We start from the raw sequence: 18,101 nt of genomic DNA, 5'->3' as shown, positions 1-18,101 counted from the left end.
GCAGTAAAGTTTTATTCTTTAGTAACAGGGAAAATTTACTCACTGCTTTTGCATCCACTAAGATGTTGCATCATACCAGACTGGTTCCTGGCCTACCAGTCTACAGCCAGTCTGTCTCTAAACCAGGATATGGGTGGACTTGAGCAGGGAAAAATTAGTTACAGAGACAAAGATTTCAATAAGCTGCAGATGTCACCCTTGGAGCCCAGCACAAAGCTCTGTGTTGCCTGTGTGCCATTTTAATGGTCAGATGGTCACCCCAACACATCTCTAAGCCTCCTGCCTTTGCTAAGGAAAGGTCAGCTGAGGTTCCACATACTTTTTTACATAAGCATCATGTCAAGAGCACCTAGATTCACTAGAATGGAGCAAATCATAACAAAAGTGTCCTTTGTACACAGTTGTTACATGAGAAGCCCATTAAGATGTGGTTAGTCTTTCATAATGGAACTGAGGAACATGTGATGCTGAACTATTCCATTTCTGGAACCTGACTTAAGCATCTTTAGTAAAAAAAAAAAAAAAAAGCAGTGCGCTAAATACATATACATGACAAACAGCATCTCACCTTTAACAGAATGGACCATACCAAATAAAATTACCTTTCCACACAACCACAGACCACAGCAAACAGCAGTGAAACTAGTTTCCAAGATTAATTAATTAAAGGAAATTAATGAGAAGCAACCATTAAAGTTAAATCTCACTCCTTTCAATGGCCTGTGGCTCTATCATGCATCTTCTTCTGATTAGCAGCTCTCACTTGGGGGGAAAAAAGCATAAACCAAGTGAATACAAATATTCTCTTGATGACAAAAAGCTTTCCATACCTTCCCCAAATTTAGATGTGTTGATGTCAGAGTCATCTCTGGTTCCATTTTGGGATTCCAGGTATGTAGCAGGGACCCATCCTTGCTCCTCTGCTGTGCTCACAAACCACCAACCTACAAAAAGAAGCAAAAGAAGTTTCTTGGTCAACACTTAGAGGAACAAGAACAGTAAAATGCTACAGAGGAGATGGCAGAGTCAGCAGCTCTGGTGCATGTTTGAGCTACTCTGCAGCTTCCTAGAACAAGAAAGGGTTTAGTCCTATTATACCATTTCTATCAGATCCTCTCCCAGTGGTAGTGTGCAGGCTTGCTAGAAAAAGGGTGCAATGAAGCAAATAATCAATTTATTTTAAGAAATTCAAAGTCCATCCATGACAACTTTGACTCAAGTTCTTTAATTCAGCTTCTCCAAGCTGGTCTTGTTACGTGTACATCTACAGAATCAAAACACTTTGTACATGTAAATATGTGCATGTGAACATGTGTGAAATAGCACAAACACTGCCCAAATCCTAACATGAAGTATTATAAAAGGCAAATGAGGGAAACAGGAATGACTTTCATAGAAGGGCACAGATTTCAGAACAGGATATAAAAGTGCTTCTAGAGCACTTGTAACCACAGCTGGTGTTTAACAAACATGACCTGAATTCAGTGCCCTGGGAAGCTGGAAAGTACTGCACAGAACAGAAACAAAGAGAAAAGCCAACTAAAATCTGACTTCAGGCCATAGGCACCTCTTATTTGTCACCTGAACATCCAAGTTTCTACCGCTATCTACAAAAATGTTAAGTATTCAGCAGTATATATGGATATAACCTTTAAGTTGTATCTGTGGAAAGATGAATAAAATTATATGCATGCCAGCTTCAGATTAAATGCATTCCAACTATAACAATCCTTGCCTCTTTTCTTGCTTGGTCACACTGATTTATTGAATCCTTCACTGGTTTTGACACAGACTCACTCACCCAAGAACTTGCTGCTCTCAGATATGAGCACAACTAGATTCTCCTCCATTCAGATAAGGTCTGGGTTAAGACAACAGGAAAATAAGAAGTCTAACAGGTAAGCAAACCACTTCTGTTGTTTTCTGTGATCCCCCAGTTTCCCCAGAAAACATAAGCTGCTTTGTCAGGACCATACAAACTGTTGTCCAATACCACTCTTCCAGCTTCCCCAAAGGGAGTTGGGAAAACAGCTATTTCTGTACATGCACTGCAGAACAGCTGACAGACTTTGATGGCTGTCATAAACACAGCAAATTTCACAGAAGCTGGCCTGTGATGAGCAGAGGTGCCAGCTTGGGCTGTAAAGAGATGGGCACCAACACTAGTGAGCTGTGAGGTGGCCACGCATCCCTCCCACAGCTGGGATGCCGCAGCCCAGCCCAGCAAGGCAGAAGGGAAGGTCCGCTGGGCTCTGCTGCCATGCCACATGCAACTGTCTGTAAGAGAAAAACCACCCTGCTCAAACAATGCTCAAGTGTTCGTGGTAAAAGTCACCCAAGTTCATTCCAAATCCTGTCACGGAAGATTTTACCAGAGCACAGTAGCTACAAACCCTTGCTTTCCTCCCTGGGGCATGTGGCTGGGAGACAATGTACCCCAAGCAACCACCCCTCACATGCCCCTGGGCAGCTCCTAGGCAGCTCTATTTATTTACTCTCCAAATTCAGACATAGATTTCCATCTTCTGGCCCAGCAGAGGTTTGGAAACTTTGCTTCACAGGGCTCATGGTTGGAAAATTTAAATTTAGTTATTCTCCCTCAGCAGGAGGTGGATTCTCCTGCCATGAAGCCCACAGCAGCGAACATGCAGGATCTGCCAGACCGTTTCAAAAACACGTCTTCATGGTTGTTCCTTATTTCACCAGCAACTTATCGACATGGGTAGCAAATACAGTTTAACATACACTTGTAATTAGGCACAAAATGTGAGAAGCTGCCTTCCAGCTGATACTAATTAGACTGGAATAGTTTACGTAAACTCTTCCTCAGAAAGAAATTAAACACAAGTGAAAAAAGGACTTGCCTACACTTAAAAATGTACATTTGGGCCAAATTCAAGCCATGGTAAAACCATGTTTGGAGGGCTGGATCACACTTCCTTGATGCCAACCCTGTGCTAGCCCGTTTCACAATACAGCTTCTCTGGTTTGGCTCATTGGCCTCAGAGCCAAGTTTAGGTCTTTTGCTTGGGGCCATAGGGCAGCTGAGCCTCCATCTATCTAAACACGACTCAGGCTAAAGCTCCTAATCGCCACAGAACTCATCAAAGTTATCATTTCTTTCTAAAGATTTCCTTTATAAACTCTGCCGAAGGGTAAAGTATAAATGAGAAACCTCTGCAGCTACTGAGAACTCACAGCATTTGTCCAAGTTCAGGAAAAACCAGCCCCCCACTCTGAAATTCTCTTCCCCCATTTCAAGCTTGCTTCCCAGAAAGACAGAAGAAAGGCTTTAATATAGCTCAGTGAAATAGCATATCAACAGAAAAACGTGTGTTTTACTTAAACAGACTCAACAACTGAGAAGACTGAGAAACTTTCAGTGACACCCCCCGGCAGCAGAGAAGTCACAAATGGGTGCTCACAGGCAAGATGTGCAAGGTCTCAGAGTGGCTAAGCAGCCACTGCTGAGGCAGCACAGCCCTTATGAGACCAAAACCTAAATTCTGATGGCACATCCAAGCCATAGCCCTACAGAAAGGAAATTACAGCAGAGTGCAAGAATTGACTCCTAGCAGAAAATGGCTGCAGTGCAGACAAACTCCTCAACACAGCCTGTGCATGACAGCCACAGGCTGCAGAACTCTGCCTTGCTGATCACAAAGTACTTGCTCTGCACCATCCCCTCATTAGAAGCATTAGGGCAGCTGCTGTTTGGTACCACCACCCCTTCCCCCCTCTCACTCCCAGGTTCATGGGTATTCATGGTTTGCAGACAAATCAGCCATATTGGTCTTAGTTTGTGCCATTACAGCCCTGGCTTTCTGCAAACAATCCCTTGTCCCATCTCTTGCCATCTCTCCCAACGCAGAGCATCACAGAAAACTTGATTTTGAAACACAGAACAAAACACTGCATTTATTTTGAGTTCTCCGTCTATGCTGGAGATTAGCTTGACTTCACAATTCATTATTAAAACCATTCTGCAGCAACATCTGCAGGGAATTATGTAAAGTTATCTCTATGCACTGCCAAGCCAGTCTGAGGTTCACTCTTGCACTCACACCATCTGTAAAAATTAGGCAGTGCTTTACAGCTTGAGTTAACCCTTACAGGGGCCCCTGGTGTTTGGTCTCTCTCAGGCACCAAAACACAACTCTTAACACTGATGTGGCATGGATGTCTTGACTGAGACTTCCCAGCCCTCATCTCTGATGAGGATTTAAATGGAGTTTGAGCTTCACAGAGGCACAGAGTTGTAGCCACTGTGCCCAGACAAAGTTCAACTTGAGCTTTGCTGCACTTCTCTAACTGCCTTAACACTAACCCAAGAACACGAATTTCTAAGGTAGGAGTGCAATTTTGTCCCCACATACCTTGCTGTTTTGGTTGGCATCTGTCAGCATCCCTAAGCTGCAACAGCCAAGATATCTCCCCATTCAGAGTCCACCTAGGCTCAGATAACTCGCAGGCATTTCACAAGTTACGAAGAAATGACCAGTTCCACTTGACACACAGATAATGCATATGGCAAGATGGTGATAGCAAAATGGATTGGTCACACTGGAGAACGACTAAATGACAAGACGACTTGGATTCTAAGAAACCATGTTCTTGCTTATAATTGTATTCCCACTCCTCTTCCCGAAAGGCTTTTGCCAAAGTGGAAGAATTAAGCAGATGTTAACCACAACATGCACCTTGGGAAACTACTGGAACATAGTTAAAGGAGTATACTTTATGCCAGTTTTGCTCACGTCTGCATGCTGCCTTACCATACCACAATCCATACTTCAGTGGATGATACACACCAACAGGAGAACTAGCTGTTCCCATTGTGGAACTGATTGAGGCCTGTCTGATCATAACATGCTACAAAACACTTTAAATACATAAAATTGCAGGATCATGCTGAACTTCGGTTTCTAATTCTCTCCTCAACCATTAATTTCTCTGTAGACTTTGTCATTTTATGAGCTTAACTAAAGTAAACAGGACTGATAGCACCACTGTAAAAGGGCATGGCTATTTCTCCAGCATAAGTAGACTACACATTCTTCTAAACAAATACTTAAGTAACACTCCACCTCTCAAGAGTCTTGGAAAAATCCCACTCAAGCAGCAGTCTGGTACATTTGACACACAGTCTATGGGCTTCAGAGAGCTGTTCATTTTAAAGATCCTTCTGCCTTGGAACTCTCTCAAGAGGTTTTTTTCATCCGACAACATAAATTGTCCTACAAAGCAGTACTAGGTGCAATTAGGTCACTTCCAGACCAGTCACACAGAGCTTTTCATGCCAACAGCTGATTACTTTCCTTCAGAGATAAGATCTACTTCATTAAAGAACAGCTAAGATAAGGGTGCTGCTGTACAGTTGAAGGCACTTGCTTTTTCCACCCCTCCAAAGCTCTTGCCACATAGTACACATATATTTGATACACATAGGGCAGTCAGTTTTAATTGCCTCTGACAGACCTCTGAATATGTAAAAGCAGACATATAAAGGCACCAGGAATAGTATTTTACAAGAGGGATTTTCTGCAGTTAACTTATTCTCATACTCACTCCTGTGTCTGTATACTGCTAGCTATTATGATTGTCCATGCTGGCTCTGCTCTCTGTAAGAGGCTTTTTCAGTCCCACACACTTGGAAAAGCATAAGGTTGAAACCACTGAATTAATATGAAGGCCAGTGTCTGATTTTTGTGAGTTTTATTCTTACAATTCACAGAAGAGGCATCTTTCTTTTAAATACTGAGATACATGCAAGAGGTCTTTCTAGCACAGAGCTGACTGCAGCTTAGGGTACAGGAGTCTATGAACAATTCACTGCAAGGCAGACTAAGGCTGTCATCTTAGGATGAATTTTTAAAGCTGGTGAAATATTAAAGGGAGCTTTCACCTCAAAACACGTAATGTTTCCCAGCCTATGTGCACTGCAGACTTCACTGCAGCCACCACTCAACCATGAAGCAATGTTTCTCTTGTTTTAGAGATGAAAGTGGGGCCCAAAGACATGCCCCAGGAAGAAAGATGTTTGTGGAAGACATCCTACTCAAACACAGTTAAGATCCACAGCACATGTTCATAGCCTTTTATGTGCCACATATTTATGGGTCATATATTAGGGTTCCAGATCAACCCCGTATTATGATCCTTCCAGCCAGTTCATGTCCTAGAGCTACACACTGGGAGCATAGTTCACGTGGGAAACCCCACTTCCAACAGGAAGTACTGCACCCCCAAATGTCTGTGCCTGATTGCTCTAACATTCAAGAGTGAAGGTTGTTACCTTTCAACTGCTGTGGTTGCACTCTAGGTGCTAAATCCTGCTTTAGGAACTCAGGAATAAAACTCACCACCCCAAGCTACTGCTTAACTCCAAGAGGTTTTTTAATTTGCTGCTGAAATACCCCAAGAGCCCACAGCGCTGTGATAGGGCAAAGCTGGTGGCTCTTTCATGTAAGAGAAGAGTGAAAAAAGGATCACCCCTGTCCCTCCCTTCTTGGTAGCCCAGCATGGGAAATTGGGAGCTTCTATACAGGTTATGAAAAAGGTCTTTTACTACAGCATTAAAAAAATTAATGAAGAACTACAACCACAGAAACTCTGCCTTTTGTTTTTTTTAAAGGGCACTTCTTCTTTAAAGAAAATAATTAAGATTTAAAAGGTAATAAGCAAACACTTTGCTCCTGGTACCAACAGTCCCAACATCTGAAGGACACACATTAGAAACCACCCACCTATTCAACAGTGGTCACACAGCTACAGCCTACAGTCTGCCCAGCAAACTACTCTCAATATTTAAAACTGCGTAATAGTTTTAATATTTAGTGAAGAGAGTATACACTGAAGGAAGATGAGAGGCTGCACACTCTTGTGCCTTGTGTTCAACTAAAAATTTAGAGGTGTCCCTACAAAAACATAATAGGAACCTGACCTTAAGAGCATCACTCTGGAAACCTGACAACACAATGCACACATAGACTGCCTTGGAAACACTTTTCCTTCCCTCCTTAGGGAGGGTCTGAAAGCAGAGTTATGTTCTCATCTCATCAGACTACAGGCTGCAGCAGTTTTTGCTTAATTTGTTGATTGAAACAACACTTGAGGGCTTCCTGAGGAGAAGATGATGGGGAGCAGGAGGAGGTGGGGACTTCTGGAAGGCTGAAATTTGTTGATATCATTTTTTGGCTATTAACAGGACAGCATTTTGCCTTACGGAGCTAAAAGTTGGAACAAAAGGCCAAGAGCTGAGACCACAGTTTGCTTTCTCCACCAATACTTGATAGTAACTGCAAATGCTTAGGGCTCAGCAGCAGCATAGGGAATTGCAGTCCTTGCACTGCTTTAGGTGTTACTAAACACAAGGGAAACAGAAGTGAATCCCAGAGTTTGGGTGCTGTAACATACTCTTCCTGCAATGACTGGTTATTAAGGTAACTAGTTGGATTTGCTATCCTAATCCTTCCAGTCTGTCCTCTTCCCACACTTCTACTGCCAATCTTGTGACATTTGTAGATGGAGACTTCTCAGCTGTGCTGTTAGCAAATCCCATTGCTGTTGTTCCTATGGCTGCAGAGCTGGCTGGCGTGGAGAGCCCGCTACATGTGAATAAATATGCTAGTTAATGCTGCCACACAGGTTTTGCCTGGACCCAAACCAGCCGACTAGGCGTGTCCATAAGTCTTTGATACAGAGTCCCAAAGTGTATTGCAGGTTCTGGATGAAATAATCTAGCTTGCTTGGGTTGGTTTCACATCACGTTATATGCATAAATACACACACATGTATCTATGTGAAAACTCACACCCTGCACTCCAACACATATTACCCTTGTCTTCTGCTGGGATTGGGACTGTTTCCTCGTACTTTTGGAAAAAACAGAAGTGAGCTGAACATGGGAAAAGTTCATGGGAAAAGAGAAAACTGGATAATGTACAACTCAGCTCTAATATTTTATGGGTTACATCACTAGCAGAGATGATGGATATTCCGAGTATTAGACAACTAGGAAATACCGCATTACTGTATTTATTCAAATCTTACAAGATAGTAGGCAACAAGCCTTCCTGAGGTGCACATTTGGCAAAAACTTATATATTTATCTCTTGTTAGAGTTGTGACTTCTTGTGTCTATGTGTATAGGGAGTTGTTCAAGTACAGCACACAGTTTATCTTTGCATTCTGATAATACAAACTGATAGTTACAGACTCCAAGTGCTGTATCTGCAGCTATTTGCTGTGGCCCAATTGTTACCCAGGGGCTTCCCCTCCCTGTTTAAAAAATGGCCTCAGATTTGTGTATTGACACAGCTGGAACAAAGGAATCTGCCAAACATGTTTTCTAGAATTGGCACGTACATCCACAAAGCCATCACACAATCCAGTACAAATTACACATTGTGTTCTTAAAGCAAGGGAATCAACACACTACCTACATTAACAGACATGGAAAAGTCTTGGACATTGCCTGTAAATCCCAGATCACACTCCAGGTCACCAGCTTCTCTTAAACCGTCAAGTACTCTGGGCTCCCCAAGACAGAAGATGATGGAAGCATCACTTGCTAAGCCTGCTCATGTCCAACTTCAAAACACACAAGCCAACATGCCCAGGGTGTTGGCCAGCATCCCCAGACCCCTCACTTTAGGGGATTCACAGAGCAATCAAGTCAGCCAGTGCCCAACAAGTTGGAAAAAACCAAAAATTGTTTACCAAGGCGCAAACAGCCTAATGCCTTCTAAAAATAAATTTTAAATAATCTTCCCCTTCTTGCTTTACTTGATTTCATGAACACCTAATGGTGAAACTGTCTGTGCAATGTCAGCTGCATTCCACATAGCCAAATGCATCTGTGTGTGTCCAAACCACAGTACCAACTCAGTTATTACAGAAAATACCTGGTTACTGATCACAGATTTTCCTTTTTTTCCCCATCTGATCTGTTTGGATACCACATTTCCTGTCTGACCTCGAGTTCTGGTCATATTATACATCTATTTTCATCTTCTCTTGAATTCTTTTGTTCTCTTAAGAAGTGACAGATTTACACTGATCCTTCAGAGATGAAGTCTTTGTGATTTCAGTAACCACAAGGCAAGGTAAGATCGTGGAGCTCACACAGACTGAACAACCAGTACAAAAAGTTCTGCATTAAGTCTCTGTGGGCAACAAGTGGTACTGCAGGATATCTTTCTTTCTTTCTTCTTTCCCTAAAGTTTTGTTTACTTCAGCAGGTCCCAGATGTTGACCCGTGAGAATACAGTCTGCTGCTAGCATCTTCCAGTACAAATTTCCTGATCATGAGAAGTTCCTGGGGTACTTTTCTTCCTTCACGTTCAATTACAGCCCAGAACCATTAATTTTCCTCTCCAAAAGGACTTCTGTCCCATATCTCCTTTAGTATTGCTATTGTTACAAAGATGCTGCTCAAGCAGGAAAGTTAAGCAATAAATCCATCTCCCACCTTCCATAAGCCTGTTCCCCCTACTTCTCTTCATCAGCCCATCATTTAAAGGTTGAAATCTATAGACTTGAGGTTTTAATGAACCTGCCAAACTGATGCTGTCGTCACCATGTTTACATAAATCAGTAATTTACAAAAGCTCCCAGCCACAAGTGGGTTTGGCTGGGGTGCAGAGAGAGGAGGACTTCAGCAGACAGGGCAGAACATACAGAAATTTGGTGGGCAAACCCAGCCCATGGCAGAAACAAATAATCCACTGCCTTCAGAAAGACTATGCCAGCATAGTCAGTGCCTGCAGCAAATTTTCCAGAGCCATGAACAACTGATTACAGTAAAGGCATGCAAACAGATGGCTTTCCCCCCCACGGGGCATAGGGGGCTCAGCTGTAGAAGCCAAGAGAGACTCTATTAGTCATGACCAGTTGTGGGGTTGTATTTTCTGTGGTCAGCCAATGGGGTGCAACCATCAAGCTCACAAGTAATTTCCTTTACATTCACAGGACTTAATCTTAAAGAAAACACATTTTGTGTCCAAGCTTTCTCTAGGAAAACATGAATAAGCTTTCAAACGGGCCTCATAGTAATCTTGTCCAAAGATTACAAATTACTTCCTAGCGGTTTAAAAAGTTACAGACCCCCAGCCCCAGCTGATAGGAAATGGCCTTCACAGGCATCAAAGAATGGCCAATGTTAACTTCCCATATAGACTGACAAAAGTTGCTTTTGTTTAAATTTCTTATTCTGAAGTCTGTAGAGAACATGGTGTCACTTGCTTATTGGGAATTCCTCGTAACTACACAGAATCAGAGAAAAAGAGTCTGAGAACTAGGAACAAAACCTAGCAGAGTACCAAACAGCAGTGCAGGTGGTAGAGTCAAAATCATACAGGAATTCCGTATTTCATTTAAAAACACATTTGCTGCCTCTGAGGCACACTTTGTTTATGTCAGGATAGAGCAGAGCAACACTACACAAAAGCTTGAACAAAAGCTGCAGTATATCCACCAGAAATCTGAGGATACAGCAATCAAACAGCAATATTAGTTCAGTCTGAAGCCCAGCTGAGTTACCAGATTAAAAATGCTGGTTTTCACAAACAGCTTTTTTGGGATCCTTCTGAACCACGATACTCCTGCTAAAGGAGTAGAGACACCTCGGTTTGCTGCAGCACCACTGCGCAGCCCTCAGATAACCATCTCACAAATGGCCATTTCCATGTCCTCGCTGTTCCTTGAAGCTCTGCTGTCCAAATACAACTTCTGTCCAGCTCTATTCATTAGCTAGATCTGGTGAGATTGCAGCCCAGATGGTGTGTTATCACAAACACTGATGTAAGCCAAACCAAATGCTCTGCTCTCTCTCTCTGACACCGCCTCACTGCCTTTCTCCTGAGCTCCATTCAAGCCGTGATTCTGCAGTGACCCCGGGAGCTGAGCCTCAAAGAGCTGCCTGCACACGGCTGCAGGAAATGACAGCTTCGGAAATGAGTACCGGAGTGATGAATAGCTGGCAACAAGAGCAGCCAGTGCGTTAGTGGGCTGCCAATTAATAACCTACATTGTACTGAACAGGGACATATATGGGCAAGAGCATCACTGACACGCCCCAGAAGAGATTACAAACCTTTCTGAAGGGTTTTTCCAGGCTTCTCTAAAATTTAGAAACTTAGACTTGTTACTGTATTTTGTTCAGCGCAAAGCTGAACTGGTCCCATTTGGAGCAGATTACGGAAAACTGGAAGGAAAAAAAAAAAAAAAGGAGAAAAAGATTTGCCTTTTATCTTTATTCATCATGAAGCCCCAGACAATGAGAACAGCCTGTGCAGGTGAAACAGAAGGGGGTATTGGTCTTTAAGGAAAGGGTAACAGCGATCATCCATGTAGACTTTTAAAAAGCAAGCAGGAATAACTGGGGTATCTGGGTCCATCAGCTCTAACAAAAAGATGCATCAGCAGCATTAGAGGAGAAGGTAAATACAGGAAAGTTACTGAGGCAAAAAAGCTCAGGTATGATGGCTTCCCCTCCAGCTAAAAATCACTTTTATGTTGCAGAAAATACTCTGCACACAGCCAAGTAACTAAACATTAATTTCTACTCATTCTGGCTTAGCCTCTAGATACAAAGGCTACACACTTGGCTCAAGCACCTCTGCAGGGGTTTCACTCCACGAACGTGATTTCCCTGCAGCTTCCTTGGCTGCCTCACCTGGGATGTTGACTTTAAAGACTGATGTTTAGGCTTTGGTTGCTCCTCACAGACTGTAAAGGCAGTCCAGACTCAGAGCAGAGAATCAGTCTCAAGAGACCAGAACCACCTCACTGAGTAAGCCTTGCACTATGGGAACATCAACAGCAATGTTTCTATTCACGCCTTTCTCATGGAAAAAGTCTGCATTGTCGGCGGCTTCAGATGCTGGTCTGACTCCAGGAAGGTACCATTAAGTGCACAATAAGTCAAAGTCCCAGTACATAAACACTTTCATTTTCTGACTCTCCTTTCTGTCTCCTGAAGCTTAAACAAAGCCAGAGCAGGCAATAAGCACAGATTTGCTGGCAACAATCAGGGAAGCTGATCTTCTGATGCTAAATAAAGGTTAGCAAGGCAAATTAATGACGTGAGATACAGAAGAACTGTCAATCTCCATACATTTCACAGAGCTGAGAAAAGACAAATAGATCATTGTGAGGCTTATTCCTTTCCATTAGGAATAAATCAACCATGAAACAAGGGCAAGAGTAATGCTGTCCTTGGGCAAAAAGCTGAGATTTGCAGACCCTCCGTTACAAACACACATGCATTATACAATACAGCACCATTTAAACTAAATAAGCAGCACAGTAAGGGATTACCTAAACCTGTTAGACAGATGATATAGAGGCACAGTGTTTATCTTTTCACCAGTGAGTCACTTAAGATTACCCTATGAGTGCATGCTAGATTAAACCCTTCCCTCTCCCCAGCACAAGGCTACCAAAAGAGGAAATGCTGGACTGCCTGTAACTACCCCTGGCCAGAGCCTGCTGCAAGTGCTATACTTTCATGTATCTCCAATTGCTCTGAAAACCTTCAACAGAAAACCTTCAACTTGGCATTTTGCAATCTTGCACTTTTCAGGATCTCATTCTTGGCAGATTGATGGCTTTTTTTAGGGGAATTTCTTTCTTACTTTCTTTCCCCTTCTCTCAAAGCAGATTGATTTCCCCTTCTTGCTTTAGGAAAGGTCAGTGACGGAGCAGAGAGGCTGCACATTCACTGTAAACTGAGAAAGAGGATGGTCCTGCAGCTGGGGAGCTGGCCCAGCTTTGGGGAGCTCTCCATAAGAGAGCCAAGAACCAGACCAATTCTTTACGTGGGAGGAGTTTTTCTCTCCCCAGTTTCCAAGTCTTAGTTACTTCCCTTCCCCTCCTCCACCACCCAGATCTGAACAGCGTTTCCTTTGTCTGTTCCCTGTGTAGACTTCCATTCTCTGGAGACGGGGCCTAAATGTCTGGCACAACAGGACCCCGATCTCAGCTGGGCCTTAGGCACTGCCATAAAAAACAAACAGAGATCACAGAGGCATGGCTCTTGCAATGTAAAACAGTCTGGATAGCAAGTAAGTCTTTGGATAGGTCTGTTAGCTGACATACTAATTACATTGTCGGAATGCTATGCTTTCACAAAAGCTCGTATGGTCTGAAAGTTTATTGCAAAACATCCTGTTTAGTGACTATGAGTGCATTTGGAAAGGGACCTGGAGCTCACTGCAGTGCTAACAAAGTATATGCAACAGTGCACCTCCAGCAAGACCAAGTAGATTTCTAGCACACTTCAGGATGGCTAATGAATTGAAGTTTCCTTGGCATGCTTCCCTCCCAACACATGTGGGCAAGGATTACAGAGTGGAAAGAACCCAACCTGGGGAGAAGAAAAGTGCATACTCCTGTAGCCATTAAATCCCTACTGGGGAAGGGGTTTTCCCATTGCATTTCAGGGACATCTATCCCCCTTCCTTCTCTCTTGTTTGCATGGGCTGTTTGACATCTAGCCCCCTCTCCCCCGCAAATTCTCAGGCTCCAGCTCAGCAATACACCATGCCATACAGCTTGCAGAAGGCAACCAAGACCACACATTTTTGGGAAGGACAACCATCACTTCCACTTATGCACAGAATCCCAACACCAGGCATGAATGTCTCGGTCAATATTCTGGCTAGTAACTAACACCACCTGAAGGTTCAACATCCCCCTGATGTTCTTCCCTTCCTTATTAAGTTATAGCACAGCTCTTTTGTGCTCACAAGCCATTTTCATGGAGATCATGCTTTCTTTGGCTGATTCGTCACCAGTTACTAATCCAAGTCAGTGAGTGGGGTTGACCAGTACCAACACATGTATCCTTCCCATTCTGCCCTGCTAATGATTAGGTTAATCCAGATGCCAAATAATAACTGGAACCGTTTTAATAAAATCTGGAAGTCAAGCTTTACATGGTACTAAAAAGAAAACTTAATTCTCTGTTATACAAGCAGTTAGATTTGCTGGTCACCTACCAGCATATACCATCTCAATGCTAAGATATGCAGCTACTTGCTAGTCTACACATCAAGCTGAAGGAAAATGAAAATTCAAAGGAGATTCAACTTCTGGTCTGTCCTCTTGCATCTTACAGGCCATTAATGCCACATCACCTGGCTCACCAACACTGTGCTAATAACCTTTACCAGACTACTCATTCTGAGGAACAGGGCTTTTTTTCTGAAGCTGAAGTTTTAGCTGAAGTTACATATAGAAGCTGTTCCAGAAATACAAGCACTGGTCATCAATATCTGAGGAATTACCCTACAGGCATCTAACCTGCTTCCCAAGATACTTGTTGAAAATTTATGTGACAGGAAGGTGGAAAGATCCAACCTCGTAACACTTGTCTAATTAGTGTTATTTTTTCTAATTTTTCTCTGCCACTCCAGCTTCACTTTTTGCCTCTCCATCAACAGAGCACACCCCTACAACAAAAGAGCCAATGGAAGTTGAATGTGTCTTCAAGCAGAGACTCTCTCTTTGTTTCTAACCCATTTTCTTCTGTCCAGAGGCACCTCTGGTCCTTTCCAGCACTGCTTCCTCACCACCACAAAGGAATGGAGTTAGTCATCATTCATGCAATTTCCACCTCTATTTTTACAATTTCAAAAAGGTTCCCCCAGCAGTTTACTTATTTATAAAAACAGGAAACTTTTTTGACCTGGATTATCTGAGTAGGCTGTAGTGCAGGAAAACAGTAAAATGCCCCAAACTGCATGCTCTAGTCAACTGCAGGCTTAAGCACTTTGCTCAGTTGAGGAGCAGAGCCAAGGAGTGAGTAACATCTTTAAGAGATAAAACCCCCATCTGTGAGGAGCCACTTGCTTCTTCATCATGGTGCCATCAGGCCTTTAACTCATCACAGCTTTGCACTGTCACTTCCAGCTTCCCTCCCTTTTCCCTTCCAACTATGTCTCAGGCCTTTGGATGAGCCTGTGCTTATTTATTAGCAGCTCTGTTTTCAAATTCTGAGCCAGAGCCAGCAAAGAAGAGCAGCTTCTCCAGATGAGGTCCTAGAAATGAGCTACACAGGCTTCAAAACAGTGAGGGTAACACCACTGTATTTGGTCCTCTCCAAACTCAACGAGGATGTGCAAGGGGCACAGGTACTGCATGGCAAGCAAGAAAGAAAAAGCAAGATGAAGCCTTTATGACTGCAGCAGTATAGGCACTTTTGGCCCAAAGAAATCTAAAATATACCTTACCTACCCAGCCTAAACATTAGGCTAGGGTCAGGGAATTGTTTCAGGTTGAAGTTCAAGGGATTTCTTACTTGCTGCTTAAAGCCACTGTACCTTTGATGAAATAAAGGATCCCCGCAGTCCTGCCCTCAAGCACTGCTAGCATACCCTAAGATATATATGTCTGCTGCACAGTTAAGTACTGCATTAGGTCTTCAGACTATTTTTGGCCTTTAGCTTCTGAGAAGTATCATTAGGGCAGAGCAGTGATTTTCCTATACTTGTTTTTAAAACAAAAATAAATATGCAGAAGTGTGAGCAAAGTGTGACATCAGATCATTGTTTCTGTGCCTGCAGCTACATAAAATGACATCAATCAAAAGCAAGTGAGATGCCTGCCTGTCTTTAGCCAGAGCCAGAAGTCTCAGGAGCATGACATTTCATTCACATATAGCAAAGGACTTCTTGTGAAAGAGATGAGGTATTGATTAAAAAGAAAAGTGGCTGATGCACCCCCTGCTCGCTCAAGCAAGATGTAAGTTTGAAGAAAAGGAACAAAATGAACTTTGGTTTGACTACTCTGTGCCTGAAATTACTCTGCAACAACGACTCCCTGCTGCCAACACACACTCCAGCTCTGAGAGCAGGAATGATGGTGTCCAAGCCAAACACACGCGTGGCTGGAGAGACTCACAGCAGATTAGACAGCTCTTCTTTGTACCAATACATGAAATACATCTGGGGCACCCTGGCCATGTTAAGGGCACATTCCTTGGCTGAGCTGATGCTCGTTGAGCACTGCTGCAGGCACCAGTGACACTCATCTCTGGAGCACTGATATAGCACTTCTAGCAGCTCCCCAGGATGGCAGATGGAGATCCCTGGGAATGAGACTTGTGAAACAGCCCTGAATGGTTGATATTCTCACTCAGATTATCTAAATCCCAGTGTGGAAAACATGCCAAAAGCACCCTTACTCTGAAGCACAATAAAATGCTCAGTAAGAGGCTGGATTTACAGAAAGCCAGCTGCAAGCAAAGGCAGCCCTTGGTCATCAGTGTCACAGCATCCTGAGGAGTCTACTCAGAGTGACAGATAAAACTTTATGTGCAAGTCAAGTTCCCACCTCAAAGTCCAGTACTTCAATCATGTTGTGCATCTGGAATCAAGCTATTGCCACTCCAGACACAGTAACTCTCTAGAGAGTCTGTTCTCCAGAGACAGGGCTGCAAATAGCCCATTTCTCAAGGGCTTTTTTTGTGGTTTTCAATTTTTTTAAAAATGCGTTACTAGGTTTTTAAAGGAACAGAAATAATATAAATTGCTATTACAGTGATGGAATCATCTAATGAGAAAACAAAAAGATATACAATATGGAGTTCCCTTATTATCCATTTCCTTAAATATCAGGACTTTTTAGTCACTTTATAACTGGCCTATGAAGAAGGCAGGAAAATTTACACTGAGTCAGAATTTAAGGGCCAAACCCAAATGAAATACAACAGGCCTTTGGGTTTATGCACCACAGCTTTTTCATGGATTTAGCAGTAAAACTTTCAACTGTATACCATGAATGTCCAGTTTAATATTAGTAAATACAAGTTACATCACTGCTCATATAAATCAGGAGTAATTTGATGGGGCACCATGAGATTTAAGAAGAGAACAGACTTCTCTACCAGCAGGGAGCTCTTGTCCATTCAGCACAGCCTGACTCCAGCATCTTCCAGTCCTCGCTATGCTAGTCTGGCCAGAAAGTTCACAATTTGCAGTGGTTTCAAGTTTCCAAATCAGAACCTTTGCTGGATTTTCAGTTTTTAGATATCCCCATGCCAGCAGGAGGAAAGAGGGGAAAAAAAAAAAAAAAAGAATCTGAAGAATTTTAATTTTTCCAGACTGCATACCGGGTTTAATTCCTTATTCTCTGTTACTATTGTCTATAAGCTCACTTGACAATTTTCAACTCTTCAGATTTACAGCCATTCCTAGCAAACTATTTCATCCACAAATAAACGCAACCATCCTTTTTCTGAAGGCAAGAGGAAAATATATAGAAAGCACACAGATGTTTGGCAAGTACATCAAAGCTAGGCTAAGTCAGTACAAAAACCCTCCCCAAAACCCTTGACGTTCTTAGTGCTTTAACAACACAATCAAATTTTAAATATGAACAGAGGGGGATTCCAAATGGGTACATACCATCTACAGTAATAAATTAATTGGAAGTGCACAGAAACTTGGACTACAGAGAGCTGTACACTAAATTAGATGTCTTCATGTGCCACTTCATTTTGTGAGACCAGGCACACTGAGTCTGAATAAATCTTTGCTTTTCACATTAACATGGAATTAGATGAGGTTGGCCAGTGATATCAACTCCTGGCCAGTAGGTATCAACTTACTGTCTTTGGCAAGTCCTGCCCCTGTGTTCTCTGCACAGCTGGAGAAGATGGTACTTGGCTCCTTGAACCCTGTGATTCGCTGCTGTCCCAAGTACAGTCACTTCAGATGCTCTTGGATCTCTGGAGAGCAGAGAGCGCTTTACCCTCCGACAATATTTCATAACTTCAGCATGTAATACCTTTTCCAAAGGAGGACAGATGTGCAGGAGTAGTTTCAGTCTTCCAAGAAGTTTTCCATCAGGATCTTAATTTTTCTCTGTCTGTGCAGTCCAAGAGCATAACCACAGCCCCTGCAAGACTGAAGTCAGGAGGCTGCTGCTCAAGCAATACCTGCTGCCAGGAGACCATCCAGCTGCCCATTTGCTCCTCGGGTCTGGAGCTGCAGCTGTGAGGAGGCCTGCCAGCACACAGCTACTCCGCTTTTTGGAGAATTTTTAAAAAAGAGCATTGTGGAAGAATAGCTTGAGCCCAGCTTGTCCTACAAGGG

General features: G+C 42.9%; 1 protein-coding gene across 7 annotated transcripts in view; it reads right to left on the bottom strand.

Annotated features, from left to right (window-relative positions):
• Positions 1–18,101, bottom strand: part of SH3PXD2A (SH3 and PX domains 2A) — a 254,045-nt gene that overhangs the window by 37,243 nt on the left and 198,701 nt on the right. For all 7 annotated transcript variants that reach the window (XM_048310590.1, XM_048310591.1, XM_048310593.1 and 4 more), the window contains one exon: positions 831–944. In XM_048310590.1, the coding sequence (XP_048166547.1) occupies positions 831–944 (114 nt within the window). The remainder of the gene's footprint in view (positions 1–830; positions 945–18,101) is intronic.

This window comes from Corvus hawaiiensis, chromosome 8, assembly GCF_020740725.1.
Source record: "Corvus hawaiiensis isolate bCorHaw1 chromosome 8, bCorHaw1.pri.cur, whole genome shotgun sequence".
Classification (NCBI taxonomy): Eukaryota; Metazoa; Chordata; class Aves; order Passeriformes; family Corvidae; genus Corvus; species Corvus hawaiiensis.
This window is presented reverse-complemented; position numbering and strand designations above follow the sequence as displayed.